This window comes from Lentinula edodes (genome assembly GCF_021015755.1).
Source record: "Lentinula edodes strain Le(Bin) 0899 ss11 chromosome Unknown C8R40scaffold_61, whole genome shotgun sequence".
Lineage (NCBI taxonomy): Eukaryota > Fungi > Basidiomycota > Agaricomycetes > Agaricales > Omphalotaceae > Lentinula > Lentinula edodes.
In genome coordinates, this window is record NW_025764367.1 from 221,321 (window position 1) to 237,051 (window position 15,731).

The 15,731-nt window shown below is 44.6% G+C and overlaps 6 protein-coding genes across 6 annotated transcripts; 4 read left to right on the plus strand and 2 right to left on the minus strand.

Moving 5' to 3' along the window:
- Positions 1–558: 558 nt before the first annotated feature.
- On the plus strand, positions 559–1,604 carry C8R40DRAFT_994253 (uncharacterized protein; the record flags this gene model as incomplete). Its single annotated transcript, XM_046236753.1, has 3 exons — positions 559–912; positions 967–1,363; positions 1,420–1,604. Coding segments are annotated over 3 exons (936 nt in total), but the record flags the coding sequence as incomplete, so codon positions are not given.
- Positions 1,605–3,954: 2,350 nt separating this feature from the next.
- On the plus strand, positions 3,955–4,549 carry C8R40DRAFT_1074448 (uncharacterized protein; the record flags this gene model as incomplete). The annotated part of the gene is made up of 2 exons (XM_046226712.1): positions 3,955–4,374; positions 4,433–4,549. The coding sequence occupies 2 exons, from the start codon at positions 3,955–3,957 to the stop codon at positions 4,547–4,549; spliced, it is 537 nt and encodes a 178-aa protein (XP_046080067.1).
- A 717-nt stretch (positions 4,550–5,266) lies between these two features.
- On the plus strand, positions 5,267–7,189 carry C8R40DRAFT_1074449 (uncharacterized protein; the record flags this gene model as incomplete). Its single annotated transcript, XM_046226713.1, is given in 8 exon segments — positions 5,267–5,544; positions 5,564–5,623; positions 5,677–5,859; positions 5,893–6,075; positions 6,103–6,118; positions 6,154–6,502; positions 6,649–7,067; positions 7,121–7,189. 8 exon segments carry the CDS (start codon positions 5,267–5,269, stop codon positions 7,187–7,189), a joined length of 1,557 nt encoding a protein of 518 aa, XP_046080068.1.
- A 143-nt stretch (positions 7,190–7,332) lies between these two features.
- Positions 7,333–8,058, minus strand: C8R40DRAFT_998703 (uncharacterized protein; the record flags this gene model as incomplete). Its single annotated transcript, XM_046236803.1, has 1 exon — positions 7,333–8,058. A coding segment is annotated over one exon (726 nt), but the record flags the coding sequence as incomplete, so codon positions are not given.
- Positions 8,059–8,116: 58 nt separating this feature from the next.
- On the minus strand, positions 8,117–12,313 carry C8R40DRAFT_1074450 (uncharacterized protein; the record flags this gene model as incomplete). The annotated part of the gene is made up of 17 exons (XM_046226714.1): positions 8,117–8,320; positions 8,488–9,131; positions 9,181–9,210; positions 9,261–9,330; positions 9,370–9,502; positions 9,556–9,635; positions 9,695–9,783; positions 9,839–9,979; positions 10,033–10,152; positions 10,205–10,309; positions 10,362–10,609; positions 10,663–10,692; positions 10,746–11,151; positions 11,202–11,370; positions 11,496–11,703; positions 11,756–11,855; positions 11,914–12,313. The coding sequence occupies 17 exons, from the start codon at positions 12,311–12,313 to the stop codon at positions 8,117–8,119; spliced, it is 3,177 nt and encodes a 1,058-aa protein (XP_046080070.1).
- A 492-nt stretch (positions 12,314–12,805) lies between these two features.
- Positions 12,806–15,685, plus strand: C8R40DRAFT_1220383 (P-loop containing nucleoside triphosphate hydrolase protein; the record flags this gene model as incomplete). Its single annotated transcript, XM_046233259.1, has 11 exons — positions 12,806–12,945; positions 13,090–13,118; positions 13,175–13,287; positions 13,350–13,500; positions 13,554–13,655; positions 13,713–13,883; positions 13,922–14,502; positions 14,552–14,757; positions 14,812–14,903; positions 14,957–15,139; positions 15,204–15,685. 11 exons carry the CDS (start codon positions 12,806–12,808, stop codon positions 15,683–15,685), a joined length of 2,250 nt encoding a protein of 749 aa, XP_046080071.1.
- Between the last annotated feature and the right edge of the window lie 46 nt (positions 15,686–15,731).

A 15,731-nucleotide genomic window follows, 5' to 3' on the forward strand; every position in this document is an offset into this window, starting at 1 on the left:
TTTCATGGCCCTAGCAAACGCCCAGGCACCAAGTCAAAATCAGTATTCTCCAACGGTATGTTTATTTTTGCCGCTCTATATTGCATGTCTAAATTTCAAGATCGTCGTCAGGCTCTCCTGCTTCCACAGGCGCTCTCACAAAATATACCCAATCGGGCTGCATTACCTCAGGAACTATCTTCTGCTCCATCCTCCATGCCAATTCCTACTCCAGCATCTTTGTTTAATTCGAGTTCACCATCTCCACCCACATCCCAGCGGAATCCAGTACCAATTCTAATGCCATCAGCTCCATACTCTACAGCATGGTCTGCACCAAGCCAGATACAACCTTCTTCTTTGCCAGTTCAAAATTCTCCTTCTATGCCTATGTCGATCCATGCGCATCCTCTTCCCCCTCCAAGCCAGCAATCTCTTCCCACAGCTCTGCATCCTATGCATATACCAGAATCTTTATCGGGTCAGAGATCAACTGTTGATGTTGAACCCCAGCCTTTATCTTCATCCGTTCAACCTATAGTACCGGTACAGTCACTTGAGAATGGACTTCCGCCCCCTCCTCCCCCTTGTCAGCCATATACCACCATGCAAGGGTCAACTGGTACCAATGGATATGGACAGATTGCAAGCTTACAGGGGCACCCTCGTATCACAGTAGCTTCTGGTTTTCCAGCTCTCACTGCTATCCAACGCACTAATAATAATCGACTTGACCATGCTTCTCATTCGCTTCCTCGTAATGCACGGAAAGAAAAGAAACCTCGTGGAAAGGCTATCCGTCCACCCAGTCTTGCCCGTAGAGATCGAGGTCCAAATATTGAGGACTGTATTAATATAGCTGTAGGAGGAGTAGAAGTCATCACCATTGATGTACTAGTTTATCTTCCTCTTCCACCAAAGGCCATCATTAACGTATGATTATTCCTTTATATCTGTTTATACCTCACTGATGCTACTTTACTTTAGCATTACCGACTTCCCAGTCAACCTATCTTCTACGATATCAATAAGGACAGCTTTCGCATGGTGCTCAATGCACTAGGTCTTCTTCACCAGTATTCTAATCTTCCGACTTCCACTATGGTTTTTGACCTTCTCTCCGACATTACTATAAAACTCAGAGATCAGTACAGTCTTCCGTTGCTTTCATCATCCTTACCACTTGCTCCACGCGAGCTCCTTCCTCTTCATCTTATGGGCTTCAGTAACTACGGCCGAACCAATGGGTCATACAGTACTTCAAAACTTAGGCCCATGTCGTATGAGAGCAATACAACCATTCGGGATTTATTATCAAGCCACTCTACATATGTCATTCCAAAGTTAGTCGTCACAAAGGACAATCATTTCCAGCTACATGCTAGTGAGTAAATAAAAAGCAACTCAACAATATATTATCTCATACTAGGTCAAATCCAGTTATTCGCGCCTACCCACTTGAGGCTAATGTAGGCTTAGCCCAGGTTTATTTAGGGTCGGATGAGAGCATTCGCCCTCATAGATGCTTATCGAAACGCTTTTATTCAATGTTCCGCCATGATTCGGATGCCAATCTCAACGTTCATGCCTTGGATGAGGAAGAAATGGAGGAATCTTGTGATGAGCTTGATAATAATGAGGATTCGGATGAAGAGGTGAACGTTATTATCTCTAAGAGATTTTTTCCTTATACAATACTTAGGATTCGAGAGTTGTTGCTCAGTCGTTGACCAGTGAACAAAGGTCTTCAGATTTAAGTACCGAGATGTCCCAGGGAGCATCTATGGATCATGACCCTCAACATGCCATAGATGGATCAACCAGCAGCACATCTCAGCCAAGATTGGTATGTGAATATCATATTTTCAAATCCTGACTTATATTGTCTCTAGGCCTTCACTTCGGCTGCAGGCATTCACTCCATATCCTCTAAACTATGGGAGGAGGACTGGATATCGCCATCACCTCTTGCTTCAATCCCTGAATTTTTTGACCACGAGCGTACCCTGGCCATTTTTCAAATTGTAGCAGAGGTGAACCGCGGAGGATCTGAATGTGCTGGCTTTGAAGTGAAGGGTGCTAATGATCAAGAAATGGCATTGGAATTCATCAAGCTAATGCAAGCATCGGTCCAGAGCCAGGACTGGAGCAAGATTCTTTCGCCATATCGGCATTTTATGTGGTACGCCATATTATCTATTCAGCAATACTTTTTGATAACAACAGCATCACAATCTATAATAGCATAGATAATCAGGATAACTATATCTCTTCAGGCCCTGGCTGCGAGCAGTCAACCATGACTGAGGTTTTCAAGCAGTTCTTTGATGCTCGCGAAGATGAATTCTGTATGCCTCTTTTCGAGAGCTACACTACTCTTCAATCTGCAGATATAGAAATTTTACCAGATAAGCGCAGGGAGTTGGTACTGTTTGGTGCAGTAACCGCCTTGGCTCTTGTCTATGGTCAATATCCAGGCCATCTCAATCCACTTCTTCTCATATATCTTCTGAACAATTGCAATCTTTTGTGTCTTCATCGAGACTTAGTTTCCTCATACCTTCCTTCTATCAGTGAAATGTTAGATCGTTGGCTCAATATGGGCCCCTCTGATAGCATTGTTGACTTTGCAGCCCATTTTGCTTCTTACCACAATATCCAGGTTCGTTAACTTTAGATTGATTGGCTTATTTCTGATCAGGAAAAACTAGGTTGGCGTTTTGAGTGGGCGTTCCGAAGCAGGCCATCGCATGCTTGCATGGGAAATGCTTCATAGCGTTGTTGTGGGTCCCGTAGGCATTGATAATGCCTACTTTGAAGCATTTATCGAAGGCTTCCAGCTTCCTTGCTCTACTGGAGTAGATTTGGTCGATGTACGTCCAGATGGTTATATCTTTGCTTTTATAATCTAATTGTTTTGATCATCAAGATTGTTCGCAGCTTCTCTGGGGGGGCAGAGGAATTTGTCCGCACTGTTGAAGCATCGTCAATATTGGACTTTAACTCTCTCCACATCCGTTTTCTATGCAGCATTAGTGAACATTCCCTTCATGAACTTGCTAATGCTTTTAGTATTGCGGGTCACAACTTTGCAGGAAAAATATTTGAAGAAGTTTTTAAAGAGTTTCTTACTGGAATTGGAGCACCTTGTCCTCAACTGCTAGAAGATGCAAAGAGTCGACTTAGCGTTGAAGTTAATGCTAGCTTATCTGGATTGCAGTCTCCGACATTCAGAATGCGTTTAATGTGTTGGGCGGTTACTGGCGCCACCCGCACACTGCGCGATGGAAATCCTATAAGGGTGGGTATCTTGCATTTGACAAATTGGCTCTTGTCTCATCTCATCTCATTACAACATAGATTATCCTAGTTGAAGATAGTGACCCTTGTTATCTTCCAGCAACATCGGACCCTGATTCACGTAGGGCCTATATCTTGTCAGGTTGTTGCTCCTTCAAGACTTGTACTCGGACCATGAGGATTCCAGTCTCGCATCTCATCTATCTCCTCACTCAAAGCTATGATTCCGCTACTGAAATCAAGGATGCCCAAGCTGCAGTACATAACTGGTTATTGATACAGATGCTAGAATCCGCAGGGGCTTATACAACTGTTTGATACCGTTAGCATACTTAATTAGTTGCTTCTTATTTTGTTCAATAAATCAAACACTATATGTTGACTCAAGGAAGAAAATCTAGAAGGTTTGAACCTAAGTTACGGGTTATATCAAACCCCTACTAGTCGATATGAAATATACTAATAGTTGCAAATATTGTTTCAACGCGCTATCTACCTACTGATGGGCAACTGGCATTGACGAACTGACCAGCAACTGGTAACCAACTGAGATAATTTACATTTGCAGGCTCAACTTTGTAGGATACTTAATGTCTCCGGATACAGTTAGATTATTCCAGCCCCCACCACCTACCATATACTTTTATGGAGCGTCAAAAACTATTCGATCGCAAGATGTGCTTTGTTCGCTTGGAATCTAAAGGAAAGGTCTATTCGCCACGAGTTGATTCTTACTACGAGCGGCAACACAATATTCTTTGCTATGATATAGAACTGCCAGGCATGCGGCTGGAGGATTTGAAGGTGGTTTTGGGCTACTCTGCCATCACACGACAAAAGAGCCTGTGGGTGTGGGGAATGTCGCTTTCCCCGCTGTGGCTGGAAGACCTCCGCTCTCAAGCCAACCCAAATTTGCCCCCATCGATGGCCAATTCGAATAGCAATATTGGGGAATTGCTTCAGCTCCGACTTGTGTCAGCTGGTTCAATGACTTTAATCCCTGCTATTGGACCCATTCACCATCCAATGCAACGTACCATGGAAAGAATCCATGGCGAGTTTTACCGTCTCTTATCTGTTCCAGTCCAAACTCGGGTGAGTACAGTTCTAATTTCTCAATTGAACTTTTTAATTGCTTTTTGGCTAATTATAGGCGGCTGATATTGTTGTCAACCTCGTAAATGGAATCCTTTCAATTGCCATCCAGTGCAAACCGCCTCTGACGCCCAATGAGCTCCTGGTTACTCAGGAGGAGCTGGATGTGAAATAGGGATGAGGTCCGTTGATGATTTTTCTCTCGGTATTGCTAGAATTATTCATGTTCATAATTCAGGATTCCCTTATGGGATTCTTCTCCCTCCATTGCATTTTCAAACATGACTACGATGGATATAATGTTTGAATATGCCCTATCTGCATTGCTTCGTTCTTAAGTATACCTGTATATCTGCTCGTCTTTGCGTACATCTTCTCGTCGTTTCTGTCTATTACGCATCTAAGTAGTAAAGTTCATCAAGTATCCACTCTGCTTTGCCAACGTTTGATCCAACGGATTTGTGTGAAGAGCATATTGAGAGCATATAGACAACTTATGAGGGGCGGTGGGATGGGTGAAGATTGAATGGGCCCGGAACATCGAAGATTAACCTCGATTAACCAATCCCGCCAGCGGTCCTTCATGATGTGACGTATCTTCGAATATTATTTAAAATAAGTCCGTACAATGTACACAATGATTCACGGTTCACTTAGATTTACTGTATACTAATTGTTGCACATTTCACCTTTACCCAAGCCTCAGTCAGTACCAAAGGGCAGAGGGTACCGAAAGTCCTTGAAAAAATATCCAACGTGTCACAACACGTTACCGTATAAATACATCGCGTCATTCCTCCCGATTTCTTTGGCTCCCTCCATCGTCACCTTTTATTTCTTCAGTCAACGACTCAGCAACGCTAGCTCTTTTCATCACGGATATCCACTCATAATGGCTTCTGAAGCGGTGGGGAGGGTCCGGCGGGGGCTGTTCAGAGGAGGTAATATTTCTAACGATGATGGCCTTCCTCGCTCTGAGCCGGCGTTGACTATCAACATTCCTGCTGTCCCTTCGACGCCAAGACTACCTGCCGCTGCTCCTCCAAAGTCTACAAAAGTATCCAATCCATCACCTGATGACGATGAGCTTGATGCTCATCAACAGCAAGACAATCGCTCTTACCGCGAACACCTTGCGTCTCGGATTGGCGCTGATTATAAAGGTGTAGAGTGATACCGCCTTGAACAGGATAAGCGACGTGAAAGACACTGGAAACGTTGGGGCCCTTATCTTAGCAACTGTCAATGGGTAAGTACTTTCCAACCTTTACTCGTCAATCTAAATTTCGAATATCATTTTAGGCCACGGTTTGCGAAGATTACTCGGCCAACGGAGATGCCTGGAGTCATTTTCCTCATGAACACGCGCGATCTCGTGCTTACCTTTGGGGCAAAGACAGTATTGCTGGAATTTCCGACAATCATCAACGCCTTTGCTTCTCCCTCTCTTTGGAACGGCAAGGATCCCATTCTCAAGGAGCGCCTGTTTGGTGTCACTGGACATTAAGGCAATCACAGCGAAGACGTTAAAGAGCTCTACTACTACCTTGACTCGACACCTTCCCACTCATACATGAAATTCCTTTACAAATACCCTCAACGTCGCTACCCGTACGAAGAACTGGTGACTGAGAACCGGAATCGTAGTCGTGACGTTGCCGGGTATGAGATTCTCGACTCAGACACATTCAATGAAGATAGGTACTAGGATGTCTTCGTAGAGGTAAGTCCTAGACACATGTATGTACGTATCCTCTGATTTACATTACATACCATCAGTACGCCAAGGACGAAGACGAACCAGATAACATCTATATCAGGATTACTGCCTATAATCGAGGGCCTGATCCTGCAACTCTCCATATTATTCCCCAACTGTGGTTCCCAAACACTTGGTCATGGCCTCTAGAAAAGCCTCCAATGCCTTCCTTGACTGCCCATAATTGCAGTGGCATCAATTACATCGCCGCCAAACATCCAGACCAACCTAAAACCCACCTCTATCGTCTTCCTTCTCCCCCACCAGTTGGTCCTAATGGCAACTTTGACGTTGACCCCGAGACAGAAGCCGTTGAACCAGAATTGCTATTTACCGAGAACAACACCAACTTTAGTCGCCTGTACGGAGGTCAGAACAAAACGCCCTATGTTGAAGACGCTTTCCACGATCACATTATTCCTTCTCATCGCCCTCCCCACCTGAGGGTGATGAAGACTTCTTCTCACATAAGATCCGTTCTTGAGCTCGCGTCTACTCTACTGCTGGCTCCAAAGTTGACGACGATGAAGTTGAGGAAGGTCCTTGCACACCTTTTCCATCTGGACCTGATTTCGTGAACCCGAACAAGACCGGGACTAAGTCTGCTGCTCATTACATTTTCAAAGATGTACCCAGTCAAGGGGGCTGCTCTGTTGTCCGTCTCAAGCTAACGCCTCTCTCTGTGAAGAAGGACCTTAGTATCGAGGACAAAGGTATCTTCGATGATGTTGTCGAAGCTCATCGTCGGGAAGCAGACGAATTTTACAATTCCCTCGTCTTTGGGCCTATGAGCGATGATTTCAAACAAATCGTGTGTCAAGTGCTGGGAGAGATGCTCCAAACAAAACGGTACTACAAGTTCATTCAGAAGGAATGGTTGGAGGGTGATCCTGCTCAACCTCCTCCTCCCGAACGCAAATTCATTAGAAACTGGGTAAGATCTCTTTTGTCGTGCTCATCGACTGTCGCTTGAATATTATCTCAAAGGATTGGCGCTACATGCATGTCGTGGACGTACTATCCATGCCCGACAAGCAAGTGGTATTCTACTACTGAGATAGATGATTGCCATCGCTAACATCAATTACTAGATGGGAGTATCCATTCTTCGCTGCATGGGATGCTGCTTTCCATTGCATTCCTCTAGCCGTATATATTGATTATCAGACTTATACGCTATGATTTTCGAATACCCGATCTTTACTTACTTTGCACAATGCATGCTCCACCATGAATGAGTCGAATACAACTGCTTTTTTTACGGTCGCAAACTTCTCATCTTCATCCAAAAAAGAATATAATGCTTTGAAGGTTTTCTCAACATCCTCTTTCCCAAAACGGTCCACGGAAAGAAGGCCCATTTTTTGAAGTCCATGCAGGGCACCTTTACTAAGTTCTGCTATTGCCCGTGCAACTTCTTCTAGCGTAGGCCATGGAATGTGACCGGCATAAACAAAATCAACCGCTAGAAGGTATGCCGAGAGGTCTCCAAAGGAAGGAAAGAGTTTCCGTTTCCTATCGTCCTTTCCATAGGTAATAAATTTCCAAATGCCAATGAAGGATATATTGGATCCCATTAACTTTTCGTATAAAACCTGGCTGGAAGTCCAAAACTGTTGGTCGTTTCCCAAAACCCTCCCTTTGGTTGGACCATAGGCATGTGGATTACAAATGAATCGTTCTCCTCGATGTGCATGTTGGGATTTGAATTGGGACCATGCCTCAAAAGTGTCAAAGAGCCCAGGGTGTCCCGTTTCATGCAAGGTGTTGGTATTGAATGTGATTCCTCGAAAGATCAAAGCACTAAATACGGCTCCCCGAGAGAGACGAGCAAATGGACCTTGTATACCTGAAACTTGTCGTCTGGAAAGGGCTAACTCTCGAAAAGGGCAAGAAGAATCAGAATTATTCAAAATTCTGCGCTGCTCCGCAGTGAGAACGTCCTGGGATAATGGTGATGAACAAACATAGATTTCAGCGATTTCAAGGAGCCAATTGCGGAAAAAGGTAACGCGGGGATTTTGCAGAGGCAGATTCGATGCGATGTTGGAGGTTGGAGCCGATGTTTGTGTAAACGAACTGGCGGGAAGCGCAGTCAAGAGAGATGGAGATCGTGGTAATGGCACCAATGTTCCTGAACTTGAAGCACTGCTGGTTGTGGAGAGACCGATAAACAGACAGTGAGCTCTATGAAGAGCAGTAAAAAGCTCATCAATTTCTGAAGAACGTTCATGGCCCAGAATTGGGTGTTCTAGGAATGCACGTTCCAATTTCTTCATAGCACTTTTTGAAGGGAGCGCCCGTTTGATACCAATGCTACAAAGATGGGAAGGAGCGTTATACGCATTCCAAACCTCATCGAGTAGTAAAATGCTGGGAGTTCTACAGGAATCCATGATGGATTTCAGAAATAATGACTGCACTCGGTGCCTATCATCCGATTCCATAGGCAAACCAAGCCAATGGAAGATGATTCTGGATGCAAGGAGAGTATTGGCGGTGCGCTGGTCATTCTGCCTTTTCTGGAATAACCAAGTATAGCTTTTTGGTGGATCGATTGCAGGAAAGAACTCCAATGAATCGAATTGAAATGTTCCCGGAACGCCCAGTTCAACAACTTCTGCAACTGCCCTCATGAGACGGGACCACCAATTTGAAGAGGGATAATCAAGAACACGTTCAATAGATTCAGAAACCCAGGTATAAAGGCGATAATGGGAAAGCATAACCGTATGATGTAGAAGCCGAGCACTTGCATCGTGCACCTTTGCATCCGTTAACAGGAGGGCAATAGAGGGCCAGACATCGACTGCTGCTTTCATTGTTCTTGATTCAAGAGGAGAAGTTTCAAGTGCTGCATGAAATCGGTTAAGTTTTTGAAATAACCCCCGTATACTTGTACCATCCATTTCCTCTTTCCCGGCAATTCCTTCATTGAGAAGATGTATTGTGAATAGAAGGGAATCCTTGGTCACATTATGAATAAATGGAATAGTAGCTAAAAATTATAAATGGATATTTCCTCAAGATAATGCAAGAAAACTTACTTTTGTCTTGACTATGAGGCGATGAAATTTCTAGTAAAGCAATGAGAATTTTGTTGATACATACAATTGGAGTCTTTTACCTTTAGCGTTAGCTGTTTGACTCGATTTGCCACAATTGGGAAGATCGTTATTTTCTATAGACGAATTAGACTATGGGTCCCAGATATATGTTATACATGCAGTTCCCACCCCTTGGTCCTGGATATACGTCTGCTGGGAAACTCGATCAGCAAACTTGCATTGGAGCTTCAAAAAGTAAGACTTGCTATCTAATACTTGAGCAAATGCACCCTGACAATAACTAGAATACATTTCGCCCGTACTAACAATGATAAGTCCAGCAAGGAAAAGTATTGCATATGGAACTATGCTCACTCAATTTGATATTCATGTATCCATTCCTTGGTTCCCGGTACGCCATCATCCCATTCAACAAAATATTCATAACTACAGCACTAATGTCAAGATATCAATATCTTGGTTCAATATAACAATAATAAATATCGACACTTACTGCTTTGGTACATACTCGATGAGAGTAAATCGACCGAAGTTCGTATGTAATTTTCTCCATTAATAATGGTTCAGTGCCATGCAAGGCATCTGCAATAGCAGATGGATTGTTTGTATACTTCTAACGGTGATAAAAAAAACATACTCATTCTGTCTCGAATGTGTTTGCTCTTTCGTTCCCCATCGGCTGGGGCATTAGACTTTCTTTTTGGTTGAGCCGGCGTTTGGACAAGGCTCTTCTCTTGGACAACTTGGGGGGCCTTGTTTGCGGCATCAATAATTTCAGCTGCGCTTAAACGTTTGATGTATCTGTAAGTAGTAACATCATATAAAACGTACAAAGGGCCATCTTTGCTTTTCCTTTCTTCAATTTGGCATTGATTTTAGATGCAGCAGTCTTCCTATATATTGCGCGCTTGGCCCGTCCCGAATTATTGAGAAATCGAGGAGGAGGAATTTCTGTGGATTGTGAAGGATATACTAGAGGTTGGCAAGAAGCAAAGCGGCTTACTAATTGGAGGACCATTGAAATTACGCGAAGCAGAGGGTATTATTTCAAGTCTCCGCTTGCAATGTTGAGCCCATTGTACTTGTGCGGTTTGACGCAGCGATGCATCTATAGAGGTAAAGTCAATATCTGCATTAGAGTAAGCTAGGGAGTAACCGACCTGAATTTCCTGGAGCTAAATCCCAAGGACCAGCATAGTATATAATATCATCATCCCGTTTTATGGACCACCCATGCCGGTAAGTCTCATATTTCATCAGACTACCTCCTGAAATTTCTTTCTGATTATACAATGTATGCAAAAAGAAAGATCGAGCCAGAAAATCGATTTCGGCTTGAGGCGTCATAACAATTTTTCCATCGTCCAGGAAGTTGAGCTCCCTGGCTGACATCCTAAGCGGTTCTGGTCTGTTGGGTTTGCGGTGAGATGGGTACGTGGTAAAGAGCAGAATAAAACATACTCGTCCTCTTCAACCATTGATCCGTTGTTGCTACTAGCCAATTATCAACACAACATTGTATAAAAGCTGAAAGCGGTACTTACTTTTCGATTTCAGGTTCTGGAGCCATTGCGTCCAACATTGCAGGTATTACCTGAACAGGAAACCCCTTGGAAGTTGCTGCTACGTTTACGGTTGCTTTTCCGTCGAGAATAGCACCCTGAGGATATAGCACCACCACCCATCGATAGGCCCAAGGCGGGATTGGAGTTCCTGCAGGAGCAAGGGGAGGAGTACCGCCATGCAAGCGAAGTCCGGTAAAGGTTATAGACTTTAGACCATCAAGCTCAGCATATAGCCCAAGCTCTACAAGGTGGAATCGCCCGCCTTCCCATCCATTCCCAATTGGCATGTCTGGATAGGAAAACATCGTGGTCCAGCCGCCGGGAGAGTCGTGCTTGTCGAAATGCTTTCCACCAAAAAACGCAAGGGCTTTAATGAAATTTATGACTAAACATTCTTTATCAGTCCTGGATTTGCTTGTGTAATAAGTAACGCACCACCGGTATCATATACAGGGTCCGAAAGGTTGAGCTGGACTCCCTGATAGAGTACGTTGTCATCCGTACCAATACGAGGCACGTTATTCAAATCGCAAGCAGTTTCCAAACATTTGTATTCCGCAGGCAGTAAACGTCGGAAAAACTTTGTTGCAACCCGGATAGGAATCTAGTTTAAGTAGACAAACGTTACTACTTCGGTATCAATAATTGTGTACATTATTTGCTGACCATTACAAGATTTTGGCGCATCTTTACATGTTCCTCCTCTTTCGTATTGAGATCCCCTCGTACCTTGCCTCCAACTGCAGGGGTAACGAGGTTTCTTGGTTTTTGATGGCTTAAACCACAGCCGTAGCAACGTCCGGAGCCACCAACTGGATTGGCGCGCTTCGTACATTGCTCAAAAGCAGTACCAAAGTTTGCGGATCGATCTTCCTTGGGTCCAAGCGTTTCATCTCGGAGGGCTTTGATGAGTTTTCCATCTTCGCTATCTTCGTCTCTGGATATAGTTGTAAGTAAGGAAAGTATCAAGAAATGGTCATTATACGCACATGTCCCCCACGAAGACCTCAAAAGAGTCATCTATTCCATCTCCAGACCCTGCTATATCTCGAACAAAAACAATATCTCCCGCTTCAAGTTTTCCCCAACCTGAACAATTATTGTTATCAAATGGAGTTGTCTCCGACTGGAATGCACTTGCCAAGACTAGGGATCGTTGCGTTGCGACCGCCTGGAATAGGAACGTTGGCCTTGCAGTAATTAAAATAGAATTTGAGATAAGGTGCATTGCCTTTTGGCCAGGGGACAACGAGTATCCGTTTGATGGTGTTGCTTGCCAGATCTTTGGGAATACGGGGATGCGACTTCACCTCATAGATGGCAGGAAGGTATGGATCCCGAGTATCTGCAAACCGAAGTTTTGTACCATCGGTAATGCAGCCCTTGGGAACTTCGAAAGGTAGAGGATCGGACAATATCGATGGATGGGAAGAGGCTGCAGGTGCTGTTTGATGATGAGAATGACCATGGCGCAATTTGGAAACAAAATTGTTCCCCGTTGTTCTGACAAAGGAGGCTAATCCTCGCGTTTTGACTCGGCGGTCCATGAGGGGAGAGGTTAAAAGATTGTTGGAAGATGCCAAGAAGATCAGAGGCCAGCACAGCCCCTTCCACCGGTTTCGTCGGAATCTTCCGACCCGGCTATTGATCCTTCCCAGACTCAGAGTGGAACTTTGCTAGTTTAGGTCGTTCCTCCTATGCCTAGCTTGTTCTCCCGCGACCTTTAGGAGCTGCCGATTTATCCAGAATTGTACAAGGAACAAGCCAAGACTTTAACTTTGTTGGACTTTGTTATTCATCAGGATTGGTGAGCTCAACGAAGGCACAATTCCAGAAGGAAGATTGACCTAATTTCGGTTTAGCTTGACAACACGGCTAGCCCGTAGTAAGAAGAAGACCTGCAATATATGCAGGCACCAATTTCTTTTCAAAAAAGGTCAGATAGCTTTCCAAACTTCAACAGGTATGTGCCCTCACACAACAAGCAACGGTTTACACTCCAGATATGCCCTCAACTCTTCCGCCTTGCTAACGATGCGATGGCTGATACGACAGGAATTCTATGCACTACTCGTGGTGGTACGAGCTATTGTGGTCTCTTTGGTCTGGCTTACCGTCGTACCGCTTTACTTTTGAGAGTCTGGTTGGGGAGAGCGTATCTTAGAATGGGGGAATCCATGTGAGTTCCACCCGCAAAACTTTTGAAGGAATATGTGCGTTGATATTTTCAAATGTAAGCAAAAAATGCTGAACCAGCATTCTTCAGAGCGTTGACCTCACAGAGATGGCCAAAGAGGGCAAGCTTGATCCTACAAATTGGCAGAGATGAAGAAATTCGACAGACTATTCAGAGTAAGCTGAATTTATGGTTCTTAGGTTGTATACGTTCTAACCTTATTTTGGCCTAGTCCTTTCTCGTAGAACCAAGTCCAATCCAGTGCTGATAGGTCCCCCTGGTGTTGGTAAAACAGCCATCTTAGAAGGTTTAGCTAGTTGTATTGTAGCGAAGGAGGTACCGGAAGTATGGTTCTCAGTCTTTTTCAAGCGAGCGCATTGTACATATACTCATTTCTATATTTACAGTCTCTTCAAAACAAATGGGTCCTTTCTATTGATCTGTCTGCTATAATGGCTGGTTCGGGAATTCTCGGGCAGTTTGAGGAGAAATTTAAAGCTTTAATACGGGACATCGAAGACGAAGCGGGAAATGTTATTTGTTTCGTTGACAAAGTTCGTAAGTATTTCCTTCATGAATTTCAGAAGAAAAATACTAACTCTGGATACTAGACGCTTTGTTCCAGCTCGGTAAAGCCGAGGGAAGTATTGATGCGAAACAAATGATCAAGCCTGCTCTGGCAAGGGGTTTACAGCTTGTTGGTGCAACAACCCGTAAGTACATGGCTCTTGTGGATCTGGGTTTACATTGACTTCCCCTGTCCTTACTAGCTAATGAATACCACAAGACCATTGGCAAAGATGCAGCTCTGGAACGTCGCTTCCAGCCCGTTAGCATTGATGAGCCTACAGTGGAATCCACAATATCCATTCTTCGAGGACTCAAGCCACGCTATGAGGTTCATCATGGTGTTGAGATTTGTGATAGCGCTTTAGTCACTGGTGAGTCCCATATTGTTAAATGACATTCTCTCATTCAGCCGCCGTATATTCTTCCAGATACATCTCCGACCGTTACCTGCCTGACAAAGCCATCGACCTTGTCGACGAAGCTGCATCCGCTCTTCGCCTGGCTCAGGAATCAAAACCTGATGAACTGGAGTCCCTCGACCGCGAAATCATGACCCTTCAAATCGAACTCGCGTCCTTGAAAAACGAATCCGACGTATTCAGCGTTGAACGGCGAGAAAAAGTCGAGTCTGACCTCAAACGCAAGAAGGACGAGGCGCAGCACTGGACGTCTATTTGGCAAGCAGAACGGGAGAGATTGGATAAAATCAAAAATTTAAAAGAGCGGCTGGAGGAAACGGAGTATCAGTTGGAAGTGGTGCAAAGGCAAGGGCAGTATGAGCTTGCGAGTCGGTTGAGGTTTGCGACGATTCCAGAACTAGAGGCACAGCTGCTGAGGGAGGATTCTGAGGGAGCCGAGGTAGAAGGAGAGGGGCCGTTGTCAATGCTGCACGATAGGGTGAACCCAAATGACATTGCAAGAGTTGTGGCGAAGGCCACAGGTATTCCGGTCCAGAACTTGTTGAAAGGGGAGAAGGACAAGTTGGTTCGCGTGCGTGAACAATTTACAATTTGATTTTATCTACTGATCTGTGAACCAGATGGAGGATACTCTGCGACAAAGAGTGGTCGGACAAGACCACGTCGTAACGGCCATCAGTGACGCCGTTCGAATGTCAAGAGCTGGTCTTCAAGCTCTCAACAGGCCAGTTGCCTCGTTCCTTTTTTTGGGTCCCACCGGCGTTGGAAAGACTGAACTATGCAAAGCACTTGCTGGGTTCCTATTCAACGATGAACAGCGTGGATTGTACGTACCTGCATTGAGCTCAGAAACTCACAAGGTCTGACATGGTCTATATAGGATAAATATCAACATGTCTGAATACCATGATAGGCACACCATATCGCGTCTGATCGGTGCTGCTCCAGGATATGTTGGTTTCGAAGAAGGCGGTATGTATTGGTCTTATTCTTTTCGAGAGCCTTGATATTGACAAAAGAAACAGGTCAGCTCACAGAAGCAGTCCATCGCAAACCTTACGCAGTCATTTTGCTAGATGAACTTGAGAAGGCCCACAAGGATGTTGCTATGATTCTGCTTCAGATACTCGACGAGGGCAGCGTTACGGACAGTCAAGGTCGAAAAGTCGACTTCAAGAACACAATAATTTGTCTGACCAGTAACCTTGGTGCGTCGTTGCTTCCTATTTTTTACAAAAAGGAATTTATATGTATTCAAATTCCATGCCACAGGGAGCGACATTCTCGCTCATAAGAGTACGTGTAACGAAAACGGTGTCGTCCTTCCTGATGCTCGGGATGAAGTTCTCCAGCGCACGCAAGAGTATTTCCCTCCAGAACTTCTTAACCGTCTCGACTCAATGCTGGTGTTCAACAAACTTTCCAAACAATCCATTCTCCAAGTTGTTTCCCTTCGCCTAAACGATGTTGCAGGACGACTGAAAAGCAAGCGAATAACGCTTGACGTTGACGAGTCAGCCCGTGAATGGCTAGCGACGCAAGGTTACTCAGAACTCTACGGTGCAAGAGCCATCGCTCGGGTTGTTTGTACAGATGTTTTATTCCCATTGGCACAGAAGCTTCTCAAGGGTACAATCCGTGAAGGCGACGCTGTACTCATCCGTATAGGAAACGATGGCTCGTCGTTATATATAAAGGACAATCATTTACCCAACCCTAATGCTTCTGCAGCACAAACTACGGAAGTTCCATGAATCTGAGGTGACTGAACTGTGTCACATCAACACATTCTCTCCATAA